Here is a 22,308-nt window from a genome sequence, read left to right as displayed (position 1 = left end):
CTTGTCATCTCTCTCTGTCAAATAAATAAATAAAATCTTTAAAAAAAAATTAATAATAGGCAGCAAAAGGCTTAAAGTATGTAACTTTAAATAAACTATCTGCCAAATTATAAGTGGGTAACTAGTGCCTAATATTCCTTAAATAGTCATATTGGCATAGCTGAGTCAATGCTGAAACACTGCACACCAAATTCTTCAGAATAATGTTAACCTTGAAAATATTATTTTAGGGGTGCCTGGGTAGCTCCGTCAGTTAAGCACCTGGCTCTTAATTTCATCTCAGGTCTTAATCTCAGGATCATGAGTTCAAACCCCAAGTTGGGCCTCACGCTGGGTGTGGAGCCTACTTTAAAAAAAAAAAAATATATATATATATATATGTGTGTGTGTGTGTGTGTGTGTGTGTGTGTGTGTGTGTGTGTATACGTATAATTTTAATCATAAAACCTACTAACATCTCAAAGGTGAGTGACTCTACAACTCTAGTAGTTTGTGCTGCTGCTTCTGAAAAAGCAAGGAACCTTTGTAAAATCAGATTAAAATAATAATGTTAAAAATAAAGTCACAGTCTAGTATTTAAGGAGCTCTGGGAGAGTGGAGAAAGACCAAAGATGACCTTGATCATCTGCAGAATAAAATGAAGAAATGAAAGTTTATGGGCACTTGAACAGAAAAAGCAAACCTCACAGACACATATTTGAACCAGAAGTGAAAATACAACTATATACAACAACATCAAGTAAAAGCCCAAACTCCAGGAAGCATGCTTTTGGGAGGTTTTTTCCTTTGAACAAAACTGCAGCACATATAAAAGAGCACTCCCTCACACTTGGCATCATTCCAACACATGCCACTAGCCATGTTTCAAGTGCTAGTGCCAAGTGGCCAGTGGTCACCACACCAGACAGAACAGGACTGAGGGGAAACAAAACCATCCAGAGGTTGGGGGCAGGGGGGAGGAGATAATTTCACAAGATCCTTTCTAGGCCCTATGAATCACAAAATCTTAGGGCATCTAAACAATCACTAGAGTCTTCATTAACTCATTTTAACTAAGTGCTTTTGAATTTATGATTTATAAGGATGGAGAGAATAGGAGAAAAATAGAAATATGTAAAAAGAAAAGTCAATGAATTAATCAGAGTAATTCCAAAATTTTTTTCCAGTTAGTCACAAAGACCTTTCCAATTATTCTTTTCAGTCACTTTAAAGGAAGGATGAGGGGTACCTGGGGGGCTCAGTGCGTTAAGATGCTGCCTTCCGGCTGAGGTCATGATCCCAGGTTCCTGGGATTGAGCCCCTCATCGGGCTCCCTTCTCAGCAGAAAGCCTGCTTCTCCCTCTCCCTCTGTTGCCCAAATTGTGCCCTCACTCTCACTCTGTCAAATAAATAAATAAGATCTCTTAAAAAAAAAAAAAAAGTAAAATAAAGAAAGGATGAGAAATAGAAGCATAATGATCATAGGAACTATTAGGAACTATCAAAATGTAACTACATTTACAGTAGCTTCAAAAGAAATACTCAACTTGTCTTCAAAAGGGGGGAACCTTTATACACATTCCACTGATTTGAAGCCCTTATCAAAGACTCAGAAAGTGACCTCAAAGTTCAACTACAAGTTCCCAGCCCAGGTAGGAATGACAGTCCCATAGCTCTGCTAACCTGCCTACTTTGCCAAAGAGATAGCTATACTCTTAGACGGCTTCAATGATTAAAAATCTTCCTTGACACTAATTTGAAATTCACCTCCCTATAGCTTCTACCCACTTGTTGAGGAAACAGAGTCAGTGCTCTTCTTTTTCCTATGTGACTTGAGAACTTCTTGTATCCAGGAGAAGCACAGAAACATTAAAATATATGTCCATATAGGAGTTGATGTAGTCAACCTTCCATTAATTATCAAGCAGAAGTCATGCCTTCCTTGTCACTGATCCTACAAAGCAGAACCTCTGCTTGAGTCTTAAAATTTATACAGCACTAATCAGAACCCCGGCTCTCTATTTAAAAAAAAAAAAGAAAGAAAGAAAAGAAAATTCTACCAAAAATGACACAAATTGCACAAACTGTCAGACACATTGGCAGCCCAAACCCATCACATATGCCCCTCAAAACATTAGATAAAATATTGTCACTTCAGCACTCATTCTTCACAAAGCACCCTGAATCCAAAGGAACTCCAAAAAAGCAGTATTAAATGATGCCACATGAAACTTGTGCCACCAGGGTATCATGAACAGGGCTGGAAACAGAGAAATATTTGTAGTGTTAATGATCTTACAACAATTAAACACTGAAAGTCAATGGATGATTATCCATATTATCAGGTAATTACAAAGAGAACAGGACAATCAGAGAAAGACGATTATCATCTGGTTTCACTCACATGAGGAAGGTAAGAAACAGCACAGAGGATCAAAGGGGAAGGGAGGGAAAACTGGGAAGAAATGAGAGACGAAGACAAACCATGAGAGATTCTTAACTACAGGAAAGAAACTGAGGGTTGCTGGAGGGGAGGTGGATGAGGGGGTGGGGTAACTGGGTGATGGGCAGTGGGTGTTACATGCAACTGATAAATTATTGAACCACATATAAACTAATGATGTTCTCTATGTTGGTTAACTGAATTTAAATACAAAGAATAGGAAATAAAAAGAAAAACAAGGTAAGAAAAAATAAAGGAAAAAGTTTAATGAGACATAGGAATTTCTTTTATATTTGTTTGGTAACACAGAGTTAAAATAAAATTTAAAAAAATAATCACTATACCTCATATTGTTTTCAAATTATACCAGAAAGAGAAGTTTTGACTGACTTTCGCTCTGACCTGCAGCTTCTCACAAAAACAACATGGGTCTTTACATTTTGAAAAAGCAATGCTACCAAAGCTCTTCTAAGGCATTTTAAAACTATTTTTCAAGTTGTATACAAAATAATTATCAAACATATTTCCACTGGTGATTTAATAACGGTTCATTTTATTTCCTCTTGTCTGGACCTAAAAAAAAGCTATGTAATTCATATGATTAGCATATAGTAAGAGCTCCCCCATGCTGTCTGAAGGGCTAGTTCTCTGACTTAGGTTGTATTAATCATCTCCCACTGGAAACATATCCTCAGTATTGGTCAAGAATTAGTACCTTAAAGAAAACAAGACCAAAATATCTGCCAGGTACAGACTCGCAAAGCAGGTAATGAAGAGTAAGGAGTAAATTCATAATCTGGGTTATTGTTAGTGTCAAACACAAGAATAAGTTTAGAAGTGTTGGAATTTGTGCACGTCCGTCATTTTACATCAGAGACCACAACTCAGCCAGTATTTTTGTAGTGGTATTGTAATCAGCACATAAAAACCATAATTATTACAGCACTCATATATTCACATAGCCTTTGACAGTTTACCAAAAGCTATCACAGGGATTATCTAACTGATCCGTCATAAGCACCAAGCGGTGTGTTGTCTCCTCCCCTGTCCCCCACCCTGGGGGGCGATGGGAGGGGAATGGAGTCCCAGAAATAATGGAGGATCTTACACCACATCAAGGAACTACTGACTAGCAGAGGTTGGCTCCAGACTCCCAATCTGGGGCTGTTCTGTTAAACTGCATAAGTTTCCGTGATAAGTTACTCTTCAAAATGGAATGAAATAGGACCACACCCTGATTTATGGATCCAAGAATTATTTTTCCTCACCCTGGATGCAATCCTGTCATTAACTCCAACACATGGGAGAACTGGGAGTAGACAGGATTGTAGAATAAGACATGCACTTTGTGGTACCAGTTTGGGTTAAACAGTTTGACACTTTTGCTGACAATGCCTAATACACAGACTCACAGTTACAAAACTACAGATGAGGACAATATGCTGCTGCAAAGAGCAGGGGGCTCTCTAAAGGTCACCCCAGTAACTGCTATGAAGTAGCAGAGCCAGGCTCTCCCCACATTCTTCCCTGATTGGGTTTCCCAGATAAAGGACGAAGCACGGTCCAGATATCTACAAGGAACCATCACAGTGCTAGATAGAGAGATTAGAAAATTAGATCTTACTCACCAACATCATGAGTATAAAAATTATTGATATTTTACATATTTAAAGCAGCAGGAATTTTGCTTCCTATAAAAAAAAATAATCAACGTAGGTATTTTAGACTCTCATGGCTAAGGTTGAGGATAATTTCTAAAATAGGACTTTTTCTTCCCTTTAGACAGTTTGAGTTTTGTTTTTATAATAGACTTCAGTACATTCAAAAAAAAGTCGAGTTGCTCAAAAATGTCACCACCTTTAACTTACATGAGGAATTAAAAAAAAACCCAAAACCTAACATTTCACCATCTTTCTAGATACGATCCTCTTCAACCCGTTAAGGACATCATCCTGTCCCTATTCACACCCACTACCTGTCTCTCTCAGGAGACTTCAAGTTATTTATTGTTAATCTATTTTGAATGTAGGTGATTTTTATTTCCCCTCTTAAATTTAAATAGTAGACAACAAAATATCTCTAACCAACAAATCTAAAAGTGGCTCAATTTATCAGCCATTTGTTACTTAAACATTAACTTCCACATTAGAAAAATAAATAATCTAATCAGACTTTGTTGTACCTGTGAGTCCCTTAAAAGACTTCTTCACTCTCCAATTTAAATCTAATATGAAAATCTTTTTGGAGAGGCAAAATATAAGAATTTTCTAGATAGTACTGAACATTGAACATTGTTTCACAAGAAAAAAAAACATTTACGCAGACCAACCATAAACCATGTAGATGATAAAAAATATTGACAGTAAAACTAGTTTTTTGTCTCTCACTCACAAGACCAGTTTCCACTTTAATACAAGGTCTAATCTATAGCAAATGTTGGTGCTAATTGAGGGAAAATTCCATCCTTCATGTTCTGATCAATCAGAGGAAGTTGTTTTCCAGAGGTGAAGCGCTGCCTGAATTCGGAAGTGTAGCCTGGACTCCATGGAGTAATCTTTGTAGTTGTTTCTAAAGAAAATAACAATGAAATGGTAATGTCAAAAGTCTCTTTGTATCCAAGAGCAACACCACCACCTCCCCTTCTTCTCATCTTCATTCCTTATTTGCTTCCAAATGTGAATATGCACTAACAGCAGATCTTGTTAAAATCCAGATTCTGATCCTGTGAGTGAAGGAGGATGACAATATTCTATACTTCTAGAAGCTCCCTGGCAGGGATTTGAAAGTCATACTTTGAGTAGCAAGTTCCTATTTAATGACCAAGCCATTCACAAACACAGCCACAAGCTTATGAAGAGGGTTTCAACAAATTTTGGAAACTCTTCCTAAATAGTTGACTTCCTTTCCTAAACCAGGAATTTTAAAGCAGCTTCACATGAACATGATCAATCACCGCCCCCTCCACACAAAGAAATCATGCTGAAACCTCATGAAACAACTGCAACAAAGAAAGTAGGATCACGTGGTGACACCAAAATTACTTACTCCGATTCTAACAAGCAAATATCAATGGTTTGGCCAACAGTTGTGGGACAATGTCAGAAGGGGCCATAGATATCACAGATTAAAAATTTTACTTAGATCATCCATGTTCACTTCTGTCTACTAGAATTGTTAAGAATCAGCAGAATGGAATGGCTTTGACTTTGGGCTCCTGCATTCACATGCTGCCTTGGCCCGTGGGTCAACAGTAACTCCTTTCTTTGCAAGGGCAATGCTTTCCTTCTACAGCTCTTCATCTTACAGAGGTCTAAGAGCTACTCACTGGTAACCTTGACGAGGGTTATTATACACAATATGGGTTACCAAAGGTTGTAACTGAGTATTTTCCTAAATGCCTGGCCACTAATTTTCATGATTTTGCGAAGCCCCGACTGCATAAGGGAAGGGGCAGACAACTGAACAACTTGAAATTACGGGAAGTCTGTTTATGGTGGCTTCATTAGCACTGGCTTGAGTTAGTGGTGACTTTTGACCACTGATGGTCTTCCATTTTAGTAGTGAATTACAGCCTTTTATTTTCATCATTATAAACTCGTTTTATTGTACATTGCTGAGATAACATCAAGTAGGTCCAAACAATGAATACTGAAAACAACAGTAATGAGAGCCCCTAATTTTCCAATAGCTAGATCTGAAGGTACATACATGTCAGTTGAAATATGAGTCATTCTCACTCTGAACAGAATTAGCTCTAAAAGTGACTCACTGTGATATCACCCTTTAAAAAAATCAGCAGCAGCCTCCTCTCTCCACTCCATGATACCCTAAAGTTTCTTTCCCATTACTAGGCTTTATTCACAGCAAAACATCCTGAAAAGTTGCATGAAGTAGCTGACTCCATTTTCCCCCCTCATGGGTCAAAGTCACTGAGGATCTTCACGCTGCCAAGTTCAGCAGCCTTTTCTCTGGACACACCTTGCTTGACCTCTCTGTAGCTATCCTCACAAATGATCACTCTCTTTTCTTTGAAACTTTGTTCACTTTGCTTTCCTGGATGTCTTCCTAACTCGCTGGCTACTTCTTCTTAATCTTATTGTTTCACTCTAAAAGGATGGCATATCCCGGGGCGCCTGGGTGGCTCAATGGGTTAAGCCGCTGCCTTCAGCTCAGGTCATGATCTCAGGGTCCTGGGATCGAGTCTCGCATTGGGCTCTCTGCTCAGCGGGGAGCCTGCTTCCCTCTCGCTCTCTGCCTGCCTCTCTGCCTACTTGTGATCTCTCTCTGTCAAATAAATAAATAAAATCTTAAAAAAAAAAAAAAAAGGATGGCATATCCCAAGGCTCTGGGCTGGACCTCCTTCTATTGCTATAATATTTTCCCAGAATCACTTCAAGTATTATGACTTTAAATACCACTGTCTCTGTGCAGGTGACTTCAAAATCTCCACATTCAGCCTTGATGTTCCCACTGAACCCCATGCTTGTATATTTAACTGCGAAGTCCCCATCTCCACATGGACACCCAACAAGCACCTCAAAATCCCATGGTCCTAAACAGAGTATGTTTTCTCCTTTCCTGGAACCTGCTCTTCTAAGTAAAACCCATTCAGTGAAGAGCATCAGGGACTATCTAGCGGCTCAACTGCCCAGTTTAGAGGTTTCCTAGCTGTGACTTCAGCCAGGAATGCTCCCCACTCAGGCTTTTGGTGACTGATCATCTCAAGACTGGCTTTAAATATGCAAATCTCAACTACAATATCATCTCCTCATGGAAACCGTCCAGACTCAACCCAATCCTAAGGTAATACCCAAGGACTCTGTATCATATTAGAAATCTCAGCAAAGCATATACCATTGCTGGTTCTCCTACTTGTCAACTTATTCAACACCTCTCCCTAACTAAGCAAGAGGAAACGCTGCCTGTTTATGTATAGATGTCTGTCTAAGGCCTTTACTAGTGTCTGGCACATAATAAGTGCTCAGTGAATACTTGCTGATTTTGAGTAAATGAACAAACCAATGAATCACTAAGCTATTTATGGCTTAAAGCTATTATCTCATTCTTTCTCTACTGTAACAAGTATTCAGTGCAAACAGACCACAGTGAGCCATGATCACCAGTCAGAGAGCCATTGTCTAGCAGAAAATAAAAATGCTTCAGAATTACTACACTAGACAGAAAGAAAAGAGAGCTAGAGAAATACACAGAGGGCTTCTTCAAATCAGTGGCTCTTGAAGGAAATGAGAGATGTGGTTAAAGACACTAAGGGTCAGCAAATTATGACCCAAATAATGGCCAAGTCCAGAGACAACCATTTATTTACATATTGTCTTCTGTGGCTGCTTTCAGTACAATCAGAAGTTGCAATGAGACCTTATTCTTATAAAACTAGAAATACTTACTATCTGGCCCTTTATAGAAAACATCTGCTAACCCCAATGCAGAAAAGAACAGGTTAAAAATCTGGCTAGCGATGCCAGCAATCACAATACTTGTAAACAGGCACAGGTTGTCAGCCATTGAAAAGGTTGGAAATAGCACAACTAGAGCAAAAGTTAGGAGCATAACATTATTATTCATTTTTCATTCATGTTTTAACTTCTAAGTATATAAAATTACTGCTGTGGTTATACCAGTGTCGATGTTCCTGATTTCAGAGCAAGCAGGAAAAGCTGCCATTATCACTTACCTTGCAGTTTCTAGGGTCTTTATGGCCTTGTCAATTTCCCCTTGGCTTTTGTACAAAAAGGCCAACTCAAACAGAGTAAATGGCACTAGATAGTGGTCATACTTCAGTAGCTTTTCACTAAAAGAGTGAAAGGAAAGCAATTAAGTCTTAACATAACAAGAAACAAATAATTCTTTTTCTAAGTATGTACTTTTTCCATTCTGCAGAAAACAGGTGCACCACTAAGCCTATCACCAGAGAGAACTGTCATTATAGAGCCAAGGGATCTAATAAACGATGGCAATAAATAGTTTGTTTTGAATATATTCCTCTTTTGTTTTATTCTTTAATCTAAATCCAGTCCTAAGCATTATTTACACCCCTTAGGAAGATGAATGCATGCAAGATCTTCAAAGATTAACCCTGGAAAGGACAAGGTCATCCTCGTAAAAAAAATGAATATGTTCAGAAAATGACTCCATTTAGAAATTAGAACACTGTATTTCTTTATACTGTTAAGTCTTATAAGGCTAAAAAAAAGTCCATAAATAAGTGGTCGACACTTCTGTTTTCAGCAATAGTATGAAATCTGACCATAAAGTATCAAGAAGCAATAAAAAAAATATATAAATAATGCACTTCCAAATGCATAATTCAGCTCACAAGAATGTAGGAAAAACTCGCAAACTGAAAACAAAAGCAGAACTCTAAGGGTGTGGATGACGTCAAAGCAGCCCTGGGATCTGCTTCGACCTGAGTCAAGCAGGGCTTTCTATCTCAGTGTCCATGCAGCGGAGGCCTTGAGTCCACAGAAGAGCAGAGCCTGAGACCTCCATATAAACCTGGGGCCATTCTCCATCAGGGGGAGGGTGGATTGGAAAAACCCACTTCCTGGCATAGGAGGAAGACAAGGGCAGTTGGCTCCTCAATCTGGGTCCAGGTTGGAAGGAAAAAAACACATTCTTTGGGAAATTAATAACCAACAGACCTGACCTCACATGAATTTGCATTTCAAATTTACAAATTTACATGGCCCAAAAGATCCAAGGACCTCTCAGCAATGCTATTAACACAAACCTGGCAGAAATAAAAGCAAAATCACTTTAGAGACTCTTCTTCCAGCCTAACCTCACAGATGTCTCAAGATAAGACCCCAAGGAAGGGGAGCTCAGGGTCCAAAATCACAAAACACATGAGCAAACAATTCACTGTAGATTCAGTAAATGTAACACGTAGCACAAATGGGTCATCCTTTTGATCCTTCCAGAAACACCAGTAAAACCAAACTCAATGGCTACTTCTTTTTTTTTTAATCAATGGCTACTTCTTTAACATGTTTACTAACAACAGTAGATTACCTATGTGGGAAATAGACATGGTCCCTTTCCTCTTTATAAGGACACCAGTCCTCACCCGTCCTCTACATTCTCATCTAAGCTAGTGCCTAGGTTTTGTGGAACTTAGCATTCCCCTTAAACGCTATGTAGAAATGCATAAAGCCATCTTCTACTTGGGCTCTGAGTCTGCTCTGAAAGGACAATGAGAGAGCTACCGGATTCTCTTCCTGGTAACCCTGGGACACTCGCTGCGGGAGAGAACACATCACTTTCTCACAGCAGTTCCCTGGGAACCGCAGTTTGCACTCAGCTCGGCCTCCTGTTTGTCTTTACCTTTGGATGACGTGATTGAAGCACAGCTCAGCTTGCAAGGGCCGCTGCAGGTTCTTCAGGCAACACCCTTTCAGCAGCTTTACCAGACACTCGTCATCCACAGAGTAGTCGCTCATGTCTAAAGCCAGGCAAACAGAAAGCACACACAAAAGGAAAATCACTTTAAAACATCCCAAGGAAGAGGGACAAAGAATAGCTATGAGGTTTTGGAGGGATCGCTGAGAAATAAGGAAAATATTTCTAGCATTTGTTAGGCTTCCCTTAAGAAAACACAATGAAAATATTTTAAATCAAAAGAAGAGGCGGCTTTCTACCTCCATACACCATTTGACTAAGGGCTGCCACTCTATCCACTTGAAAATCGTTCTTCAGGTGCTCAGGGTTCAGTCTCCGAGTTAGGTGGTCTTAGGTGTAAGAGTAGGAAATCTGAACTCTAAATAAAGTAAGAGCTGTATTAATTCTGTAAGAGGTAAAGCAATGAGGAGCAAGAAGGCGGCCTCCCCCTGTGGTTCTGGCGTCTAACTGTGCTGGCTTCGCACCGGAGAGGATAACACGTCCATATGGAGAAGCAGATGGCTTCCTACCCATTAAAAATTCAGGAAGTAAGAATACCCTCTCCAGACCATTCTGTTTTACAACTTTTCAATTCTCCCAGGTTTTGTTCTTTTGGGGGGAAAAATTCTGTCATAAAATTAGACAAAATGGTTCCCCAAGTACATGCATGGTACCTAAAATCCTCACAAACCTGCAAGTGCTTGAGGCTAATGGAAAGGGTTTTCTTTCAGCACGTTTTCCTTTTCAAAAATGACACTGCCTTCTACAGCCCAAGGCTATAGACTATTTAAGCAAAAGGAACCATACCCTGTGTGACATCAACCTAAAAAAGGTAGACATTTCCATCTACCACTTTTGAATCTGGGTGCTTTCACAAGTGACTGAAACTAAGTCATTCCCAAGACAGACGGATAATTCATACATTTCAGGCTGTGACAATACAAGGTGTTGGGGTGGCGGGGGGGTGGGTAGTAAACCAGACCACTGAGGCCTGGGAGTCCTCATTTTCCATCAGATTCCCCTGCTTTTAGTACAAACCTCAGAAATCACTATTAACACATGTCGGTGTTTGTATTAGTAAACTGCTTGTTTATGGGAGGTTAATGATGCCACTTAATCAACGGAAGGGGATCACTTTACTCCTAAGGGGCTAAAAACAGCTGATATTCACCTCTCACTTCCAAGCTCCGATAGCTCATTCACCAGGAAAAATCATGGACATCAACATCACGTTACCATTTTTCAGCCCTGCTGCCCCCCGCCCCAAATATATCTATGTTTCTAATCATGGATGTTCACTGAAAAATCTTTCCAGGCCTAGAACCAAACCCTTAGGGTCCGTACTGGATGCTAGTTTTTAGTAACATTTTTGTGCATTCTATTGATTTCTATATCAGCATTTTATGACAATTTGTCTTACCATAAACTTCTGGTGCTCAGTGAATGATGGTTTTGCTAAGGAACAGACATTAACTATGGAAAATTAAAGTACCAGTAAATCTGCACTTAGCTTTTATTTAGATCATGAGTTAAGGATATGAAAATGGGTCCGAAGACACCACCTTCCTCCAAACCTTAGCCAAATCATCATTTCCTCAGACCACAGAGTATTCTCGGTCAGACGATTATTTTCCCTTAAAATCTGAATTCTTTATCATGATTCTCAACCTCCTGGGTGAGTTCACAGATGAACATTTCAACACACAATTTCCATTTTACATTCCAAGAAAATTATACAACAATGCTGCCAAAGCACATTTTCATCACAAAAGATCTGCTTAACTTAATAAAACAGAGGGTAGGCTGAGGAAAAAGAAAGTTTGAAGCCCAAACTACAAAAATATCCACACTGAACTTCTTAGAAACTAGCTGCAATGCAACAAAGGAAAAATTAAAAAACAGATTTAGAAAGTGAAAAGCCATAAAGTAGCATTTTCCCTTTTATGTAACTCTGATTGTGTTTGCTATAGAATTTCACAAAGCAAATTAACTGCAACGAAGAGTCAGAGAAGATCTATTGTACCAACTTCTGACTACATGTTGAGTTTAGTTAGATTTCAAATGAAACACTAACGGAATTAGTGACAGACACTGACTCCAGGCATATCACACCAAGTGTTCTTCTCTTATTAAACTGTATCCTTCCTTTTGTATCCCTAAAGGCCCTTTCATAATCGCATTGTCAGAGTAGAACACCAACTGTATCTTCTACCTTCTTTTACTTTAGAGACACTTGCCAAGGGGAGAAGAAGGGAAAATACATTCAATTCCCGATGCTAGGGGAAAGAGGGTAGAGGCTGGAATCACCTCGGGGTTACAACTTCATTTCATTTTTTCAGTTTTGGACTTTTCCCCCCTTGCTCTGAAAGATAAGAGTTTAATTACTAAAAGTCATTACTAAGGGGCGGGAGGGAGCAGAGATGGGGATCTGGTCATTTTTCTGCATAGAACAATGGACCTGGTAGAGATTATCATAAATTTTGTGTACAAAATCTTCAGAAAACTTTTTTTTAAAGATTTTATTTATTTATTTGACAGACAGAGATCATAAGTCATCAGAGAGGCAGGCAGGAAAAGAGAGGAGGAAGTAGGCTCCCTGCTGAGCAGACAGCCTGATGTGGGGCTCGATCCCAGGACCCCACGATCATGACCTGAGCCGAAAGCAGAGGCTTTAACCCACTGAGCCACCCAGGCGCCCCAGAAAACTTTTATTATTATTATTTTTTTAACCCAGAGGAAACACACACAAAAACAATTACATGAAGTATAGTGCTTCTGTCTGTCTGAGCTTGCCCTGCCCCCACCCCTTAGATATCTCTAATCTGATCATCTCGATAGATCATTAAAAGAAGAAGTAAGCAGATGGCTTCCTTCCCATTAAAAATTCAGGAAGTAAGAATACTGTCTCCAGACCACTGGATAGAGCAGTCTGTTTTTTAAGCCTCTATTGCACTCTATATCCATAGTCTGATACATATATTACAACTTTACATTTTCCCCCCAACCAATAATGGGACAAAATAAACTTCGAGGTAAAGGCTGAAGAGCCTGTTCAAATAGAGAACAATCCAGTGGTCCCCCAGGACTTCTTAATATACAAAGGCCCCACTCTCTGGTGGTGATAAACATTAGTCTACACTATAAAGGATAGACATCCAAATGTCAGAATTCATTCAACTGAACCAAAGCCCTTAGAGTTGTAGAAAAACACAAGGAACAAGATGATCCAGGTTTTTTCGGGGGGATGGGGGTACTCTACCAATGTTTTCATTTAATAAAAAGAGGTTTTCCTTCACCTCTCAGTTTTTATTATCCACTTATTAAAAAACATATCCATTTTCCCATCTGGTTTGTGGATATGTGGGTTTTAATCATAGATAATTCCCCTACTGGCAGGAACAACGTTTTCTCAGCTATCATAATTCTATTTCTAGTACGGAAAATCTACAAGTTTTCAAATGAGCAAGTTAATAAAACGTAGCCAAAGTAGTTGAACAAAAATTAATACTAAAATTTGTTTAAAAGCCCAGATGAATTTTATAAAGGTGAATTTTGTGAAATCTCATTTTTTAAAGTAAACTTCTGTGGAGTTTCATTTCATCTAAATTTCAAAATGATGTAACTTTATGTCGACTTTACACTCAAATCAAACTGAAATCTTTTTTCCTTTTTGAAGTAACTTCACACTGAAAATAGTAAAGATCATCTCACATCCATCAGAATGGCTACTACAAAAACAAACGAACCACAATAACCAAAAAACCCCTAGGATATTACAAATACTGGTAGAGATATAGAGAAATTAGAACCTTGTGCACTGCTGGAGGGAATATAAAATGGTACAGCCACTATGGAAAACAGTATGGCAGTTCCTCAAAAAACTTAGAAGAGAAACACCACATGACCCAGCAGTTCTACTTCTGGGAACATATCTCACAGAACCGAAAGCATGGCGCCTGGCTGGCCCAGTCAGTTAAACATCTGCCTTCAGCAGCTGCATGTTCCTGGGGTCCTGGGATGGAGTCCAGCATTGTCAGGCTCCCTGCTCAGCGGGTAGTCTGCTTCTCCCTCTACCCCTCCCCCTGCTTGTACTCTCTGTCTTTTAAATAAATAAACAAAACCTTTAAAAATAAACAAAAGAACTGAGAACAATCTCAAAAAAAAAATTTACATACCTATGTTCACAGAAGTATTATTTGCAATAGCCAAAAAGTGGAAGCAACTCAAATGTGCAACAGTGGGTAAAAGGAAAAGAAAAACATGATCTATACATTCAATGAAATATTATGTTGTATATCCATACAACATGGATATACCCTGAGGCCATTTTTTAAAAAGATTTTATTTATTTGACAGAGAGAGGGAAAGCACAAGCAGGGGGAGCAGCAGAGGAAGAGGGAGAAGTAAACTCCCCACTGAGCAGGGAACCCAATGGACTCGATCCCAAGACCCCAGGATCATGGCCTAAGCTGAAGGCAGACACTTAACCCACTGAGTCATCCAGGGGCCCCATACCCTGAGGTGCCATTATGCAAAGCAAAATAAGCAGTTCCAAAAGGACAAATCATGTAGGATTCCACTCATATGAGCAACCTAATGTAGTCACGTTCATAGTAACAAAAAAATAGAACTATGGCTGCCAGAGGCAGTGGGGAGAGGGAAATGGAGAGCTATTTTGAATGGGTATGGCAAAGTTCTGGAGACTGGTTACACAGCTGTGTGAATATATTTAACATTACCAAACTGTATAGTTAAGAATGGATCATGTGGTAAATTTTGTGTTATATATAATTTTAACTACAATTAAAATTAAGAAGAGGGACACCTGGGTGACTCAGTTGGTTAAGCGTCCAACTCTTGATCTCAGCTCAGGTCCTGGTTTCACGGTCATGAGTACAAGCCCCACATGGGGTTCCACAAAAAAAATAAATAAGTAAATAAAATAAGTTTTAAAAATTAAAAATATTTAATTGTAAAAAGAATCATAAAGAAGCTTAATGCAACTTTGTATGTAGAAACTATGTAGATAATATATCAGTAATGGAACATATAGAACATACAAAGAAAGTCTAAACTGTCCATATAGTGAGTCTGTAAGTCTGTACTCATACATATAATCCTTTGTTCTCTGTTAAATGGTACAAACTTTGGATTTCTCTTTCATTTCAGTTTCTTGAGATTTTTCATCCACTTGTTTCCCTGGTGACCAGAAATCACAGAGAATTATCAGTCCATGAAGATAAATACCTCAATATTTTAGCTACTCTACCTAAGCCCCAGTTCACAGGGGCTGAGGTTTAATACTTTTCTGGAAGGGGGAGCGAAAAGGAGAGAAAGGGAACCATGGTTCTTTTATAAAAATGCTGCCTTTAATATGGGAGATGGACAATGCTCATCCCCCATCAACAGATGACCTTTGCAGGTGACTTTTTTTTTTTTTTAATTTATTTGACAGACAGAGATCACAAGTAGGCAGAGAGGCAGGCAGAGAGAGAGGAAGGAAAGCAGGCTCCCTGCTGAGCAGAGAGCCCGATGTGGGGCTCGATCCCAGGAACCTGGGATCATGACCTGAGCCGAAAGCAGAGGCTTTAACCCACTGAGCCACCCAGGTGCCCCGCAGGTGACTTTTTAAAATAATAAAGTAGAATATTCCATTTCCCTGTTCTCCCTGTGATTACCAGTTTATATTCATAAAATGGTTATTTAGGAGATTTGCGAGGCGGGGGTGTTGATCTGTGGCCTCAGAACATCATTGCTTTTTGTTCTACTGACTTCTTCAGGTATCCTGTCTGAAACCTTGACCTTATTAGCAACTAAGGCCACTGATTCAGCTTTCATTCTTTTATATTTCTTCTCCTTATTGATGGTAATCTAAAACTAGAATTATTTTAAATATGGAAAGCAGCCTAAATGCCCAATAACACTGCAAGTGTTGATTAACTTATCATACATTAGCTCCATGAAGTGCTATGAAGCTTTCGAAATTACTGTAAGAGCCATTTAGCAACAATTTAAAAGTCTATGATAAAAATAGAACTACCGTATGATCCAGAAATTCCACCTCTAGGTATTTATCCAAAGAAAATGGAAACACCAACTCGAAAAGATATATGCATCCTCATGTTCATCACAGCATTATTTAAAATAGCCCAGATATGGAAGCTGTAAGTGGATGAATGGATAAAGAAAATATATACTACATTTTCTGTATGTAGTAGATATATACAATGGAATATTACTCAGCCATAAAAAATAAAATCTTGCAGCTTTGCAACAACATGGATTTTCCTTGAGGGCATTATGCTAAGTAATGGAATAAGTCAGACAGCAAAAGAGAAATACCATACTTTCACTTATATGAAACCTAAAACAGAACAAAACAAAAAAATCAAGCTCATAAATTGGTGGTTGCTGGGGGTGGGGCATGGGAGGTAGGAGAAATGGGTAAAGAGAGTCCAATGTATAAACTTCCCATTATAAAATAAATCATGGGGATATAATGTACAGCATGGTGATTATAGTTCATAATACTGTGCTTCAAGGGCACCTGGGTGGTTCAATGGGTTAAGCCTCTGCCTTCAGCTCAGGTCCTGATCTCAGGGTCCTGGAATTGAGCCCCGCATGGGGCTCTCTGCTCAGTGGTGAGCCTGCTTCCCCCACTCTCTCTGCCTGCCTCTCTGCCTTCTTGTGATATCTCTCTCTCTCTCTGTCAAATAAATAAATAAATAATCTTTAATTTTTTAAAAAAATACTGTACTTTATATTTGAAAGTTGCTAAGAGAGGAGATCTTAAAAGTTTGAACACATCGGGGCGCCTGGGTGGCTCAGTGGGTTAAGCCACTGCCTTCAGCTCAGGTCATGATCTCAGGGTCCTGGGATCGAGTCCCGCATCAGGCTCTCTGCTCAGCGGGGAGCCTGCTTCCTCCTCTCTCTCTGCCTGCCTCTCTGCCTACTTGTGATCTCTCTCTGTCAAATAAATAAATAAAATCTTTAAAAAAAAAAAAAAAGTTTGAACACATGAAAAAAATTTTGTAATATGTATGTTATGTATGTTAACTAGCCTTATTGTGCTGATCATTAGAGTCCACAAATACTGAATCTTTATTGTATACACATGAAATTAACATAATGTTATATGTCAATTATATGTCAATAAAAAAAGTTTATGATATATTAAATGAAAAAAAAGTAGTCTAGTGTATGTCCAGGTACACTATGATTATAACTGTAAAAATAAGACTAGGATGGAGCGGGGCGCCTGGGTGGCTCAGTGGGTTAAGCCGCTGCCTTCGGCTCAGGTCATGATCTCAGGGTCCTGGGATCGAGTCCCGCATCGGGCTCTCTGCTCAGCGGGGAGCCTGCTTCCTCCTCTCTCTCTCTGCCTGCCTCTCTGCCTATTTGTGATCTCTCTCTGTCAAATAAATAAATAAAATCTTTAAAAAAAAAAAAGACTAGGATGGAGCAAACAAATATTCTAAATTAATTGTATTATAATAGCAAAACATGGGTAATTTCTTTCACCTACATCAATCAATTATATGCTTAATTTTTTAACAATAATTATAAAGAAAAATGTCATTTAACATTTCAGCCTCATTCCGTAGCTCCAAATACAAATGAGGTCCCTTATCCCTGGAGCTATGTTCAGTATTTAATTTCCCATGTGGAGAATATATTGAGTATGGGGCTAGCCACTCCCTCAATGCCCATCTTTTTCCAGTTAAAAAATATGAGTTAACTGTTACAATTTTCTTTGCCTTTACCTGAACTTCTATGCCCTTTACCATGTTTGTCGCCATGGATGTTTTCATTTTACTTCTGTGGTTAGAACATTCCAAAGGAGAAGACCTAAATGATTGGGAGGCTGAAAAGGAATACTACAAAGGCTAGCATCCATAGCATCATTTGTCAAAGATAAACGCTCTATTTAAGCTGGAGAATTAGACAATGTCAGATCAAGAAAACTTCGGATACTATCTGAGTATTTTGGGATATCATCATCTCATGATATCCAGAAATGATGAGGTATGTTTCCCAGGGTCTCACAGCTGCAAAGCTGGGACTGTAAACCCAGACGGCCTGATTTTTCCTTCTACTATGCCAGCTGCTTCCAGGAAATGGAGCTTCCAGTAAACTGGAGAGGGGCCTCTAGGACAACCAACAGTAATGAGTAAAAAAATTAAATTGTGATAAAATTTCAACTTGAAAACAATCTTCTGTGTCTGCAAAAACATAATAGTCATTTCAGAGCAAAAGAGGGGATGGAACAAGTCACAAATAAAAAACCAGAAATGCACTCTAAAACTCGACTGATTGTTCATCTTTCTCAGCGACAGACTAATTCAGATATAATTCACCTACCATACAATTCACCTACTTGGAAGTACACTTCACTGGTTTTGAGTATGCTATAGAGTTGTACAACCAATACTACGGTCTTAGAATATTCTCAACACTCCAAAAAGAAATAACATACACCCTTTAAAAGCTATCACACGCAGACCCCAGTTCTTCCATCCCTCGTTATAAAACCACTAGTCTACTTTCTGTCTTTATAGATTTACCTATTCTCAATATCTCATCTAAATGGAACCATGCGATATGCTGTCTTCTGCAACGAGCATCTTTCACATAGCCTCGTGTCCCCAAACTTGTCCATGTGGCAGCATGTGTCATTCCTCCCTTCTTCTGATCACAATCACCCAGATCCTTGCAGCCCAAGAGCTTTGTCCTTGTGATACTCACAAATGAACACAGGCAGATAGACATAGGGAAAGGGCAGGAGAGTGGTAATAAAAAAGATTTTCAGGCTTTTACTTTTCATACTTACTTTCATTTTGTAAAGTAGCCTCAGCCTTTTCGACAGTGACCAACAGATTTTCGGAAAGGTCTTTTCTCTTGCTCACTATTGGAAAACCATTCCAGACATACATCATTTCCTAACAAGGAAGAATGAAAAGCCATTTGCAATTATATGAGGTTATTCGATGTCCTTTACAATAACGAAACCAACCTCCTGGTTGTTACAGATCTCAAGGTAACATCCAGAGATCACTTTCCTTAGCTTTCCTCATTTGGAGTGTAGTAATTATAATTTCCCCTTTTCTCATTTTATTTTATTTCTCATTTTATTATATGCCTTTTGCCTTTTATACTATGAAGTCATTCAATATATACAGTATATTGTGTTTTTACTGAAAAATTTACTCATTCATTTAAACATCTACTAGTATTCAATCCTTTTGGAAGATAACGGGTTACAAATACAGAAATAAACAAAATATTTTTAACTGATACTATGAACAGTTGTATATGAGATAAATTTTTATCATTACTTTTAAGTAAAGGGAAATTTTTTTTTTTTAAGATTTATTTATTTGACACAGAGAGAGAGAGAGAGAGAGATCACAAGTAGGCAGAGAGGCAGGCAGAGGAGAAGGGGGAAGCAGGCCCCCTACTGAGCAGAGAGCCCGATGTGGGCACCCAGGCACCCAGGGAAATATTTTTTAAAAATCTCCCAGTTATGTACATAAAATGTTCCCAAGGACTTCACTGGAAATGAATATAGAAAGTATTTTAATGGTTCTTTTATCCCATTAAAAACATGTGACAGGGGACGGCTGGGTGGCTCAGTTGTTAAGCGTCTGCTTTCAGCTCAGGTCATGGTCCCAGGGTCCTGGGATCGAGCCCCACATCGGGATGCTTGCTCCGCGGGAAGACTGCTTCTCCCTTTCTCACTCCCAATGCTTATGTTCCCTTTCTCGCTATGCCCGTCTCTCTGACAAATAAATAAATAAAACCTTTAAAAAAAAAACACAAACAAACATGTGACAGTCCAGAGATATAATCCAACATGCAGGAAGCGCAATCATTTAAAGGCCGTATGTCGGAATAACAGCCCCTGAAAATGTAAACTTAATGATTTCTCATTGAAAATTACATCTCATAGGCTAACAGATGAGAAATTTTTTGGACCAAAAGTAAACATGCTTTTGCTTGAAAATATTTTTCTAACTTCCTGGTAGCACAGTTCATATTTTTAAGTATATGAAATAGGCAGGGTAATGAGTATGTTCTTGGACATAAAGGAGTTTAAAAATATGATAAAGCGGGGCACCTGGGTGGCTCAGTGGATTAGGCCTCTGCCTTCGGCTCAGGTCACTGTTTGAATAGCTTCTTACAGGGAAGAAGTAGAAATGAGGAAAATATATTCAAGTGGCAGAAAGTCGTCTCTATGACACTAAAAACTAAGATCACAATACTCTAAAAATTTTCTTTTTTACATCTAACAGTTTATCGCTAATGTGTAAGAGCTAATTCAATAATTAACGGAATAATTAACTTATGATCTTTTAAATTTTATTTTTACTGATAGACTTTTATCAGAAGAAGGCAAGCTCATATGTGAGATTCTATAAAAATAACATTTTGGTGAAATTCCCAGTTACCACAAATTCAGACCGATTCTACACTTTGAAACCTGTAGAAAGAAGTACAGTGAGTTGTCCTTCCTTAAGACCCTTACTGAGGGCGCCTGGGTGGCTCAGTGGATTAAGCCTCTGCCTTCGGCTCATGTCATGATCTCAGGGTCCTGGGATCGAGTCCCGCATCAGGCTCTCTGCTCATCAGGGAGCCTGCTTCCCTCTCTCTCTCTCTCTCTGCCTGCCCCTCTCTGCCTACTTGTGATCTCTCTCTCTGTCAAATACACAAATAAAATCTTTAAAAAAAAAAAAAAAAAGGACCCTTACTGAGCAAAATAGGATGTAGTTATGTACACACAAGCATCTAAGTTCTAGGACACAGAAGGGGCTATTGTGCTTTAAAATCTTTTCACAAAAGTTCTATGACACAAAGAAGAAATTTCCCAATGCAAATCACCTGACAGAAATCAACAGGAATGGATCCAAAAGCTGTAATTGGTGAAACGGCAAGAGGCTCCCACGTTAGCTAGGGAAGGGGGATGTTTGGTCACCTTTGTGATTTGCATGGTGTTCCTGTTTTTATCTGTGCTCGGATTTGATGACAGAGTGCTATTTTTGTCTCATTCCATCACAGGCACAGAATAACCTGGTCTGACGGTGGTGCTCTCTGAGACTACTGATTTTAAGAACAGAACACCTGGACCCAAGTATAGGCTAGCTCCTATCGGATATCTGATAGAGGCTGTAGTCTTCTTTCTCACAGAATATATAAAGAGATCCTATGAATCAATGATAAAACAATAAACAACCTAATGAAAAATTACATTAGTATATGAACAACTCACAAGAGAAGAAATAAAAATAATAAGCAGATGAAAAGATACTCAACCATACCAACAGGGGGATATAAATTAAAATAGTGAAATGCTGTTGGTAAAAATTTAAACCAGTAAAGCCTTTCTGGAGGGCAATTTGGCAATGTCAAAATAAGAAGTGCATATATCCTCCAACCAGGAATTCCATTTCTAGAAATCTTTTCAGAGAATTATATGACCATGTGCCCAAAAAAAGCAATATAAAAGAACATTCAGGGTGCCTGGTGGTTCGGTCATTAAGCGGCTGCCTTCAGCTCAGGTTACAATCCCAGGGTCTTGGGATCAAGCCCCACATTGGGCTCCCTGCCCAGTGCGGAGCCTGTTTCTCCCTCTGCCTACTCTGTCTACTTGTGCTCTCTCTCTCTGTCAAATAAATAAATAAACTCTTTAAAAAAAAATTCATTGCAACATATTTGTAACTGTAGAAACTGGAAACTAAACTGTCAAAGGGGAGTCACTGAATAACTATGGAACACAAAAAAAATAATAAATAAATAAGTAAATAATCAAGAACCCCAAATGCAAACATTCAGTTTGCATTTAATGGTTTTCCTGTGCTGACTACCTACAAAACTGAAGCCCCAAAGAACCAGAATAATATGATACACCAGTAATTTTATATATTTTTAAAGATTTCATTTATTTATTTGTCAGAGAAAGAGAGAGAGCCCAAGCAGGGGGAGTAGGCAGAGCAGGCAGAACAGGCAGAAGGAGAAGCAGGCTCCCCGCTGAGCAAGGAGCCCGATTCAGTGCTTGATCCCAGGACCTTGGGATCATGACCTGAGACAAAGGCAGTAGCTTAACCAACTGAGCCACCTAGGCACCCCTATTCAGTACTTTTTATTTTTTTTTAAAGATTTTATTTATTTGTCAGAGAGAGAGAGTGAGCACAGGCAGACAGAGGCAGAGAGAGAAGCAGGCTCCCTGCTGAACAAGGAGCCAGATGTGGGACTTGATCCCACGACGCTGGGACCATGACCTGAACCGAATGCAGCCACTTAACCAACTGAACCACCCAGGCATCCCCCTATTCAGTACTTTGAAGGAAATATTCATGAAAAAAAAAATTCCTGTGGAAATTATGCTTTTCATCAAGAACGTGAGCTCCAGGGGCACCTGCGTGGTGTAGTCGGGTGAGCGCCCACTCTGGGTTTTGGCTCAGGGGAGAGCTCAGGATCATGAGTTGGAGTCCTAC

General features: G+C 39.1%; 1 protein-coding gene across 5 annotated transcripts in view; it reads right to left on the bottom strand.

Annotated features, from left to right (window-relative positions):
• Positions 1-4,793: 4,793 nt before the first annotated feature.
• TTC39B (tetratricopeptide repeat domain 39B) overlaps positions 4,794-22,308 on the bottom strand; it is a 132,920-nt gene continuing 115,405 nt past the window's right edge. For all 5 annotated transcript variants that reach the window (XM_032307015.1, XM_032307019.1, XM_032307016.1 and 2 more), the window contains 4 exons: positions 18,648-18,756; positions 9,764-9,881; positions 8,115-8,231; positions 4,794-4,990 (listed from right to left, as the gene is read on the bottom strand). In XM_032307015.1, the coding sequence (XP_032162906.1) occupies positions 4,900-4,990; positions 8,115-8,231; positions 9,764-9,881; positions 18,648-18,756 (435 nt within the window). In that variant the 3' untranslated portion in view covers positions 4,794-4,899. The remainder of the gene's footprint in view (positions 4,991-8,114; positions 8,232-9,763; positions 9,882-18,647; positions 18,757-22,308) is intronic.

Source organism: Mustela erminea, chromosome 12, assembly GCF_009829155.1.
Source record: "Mustela erminea isolate mMusErm1 chromosome 12, mMusErm1.Pri, whole genome shotgun sequence".
NCBI classification, from domain to species: domain Eukaryota; kingdom Metazoa; phylum Chordata; class Mammalia; order Carnivora; family Mustelidae; genus Mustela; species Mustela erminea.
The sequence above is the reverse complement of the archived record's forward strand: the minus strand, read 5'-3'. Positions and strand labels throughout refer to the sequence as shown.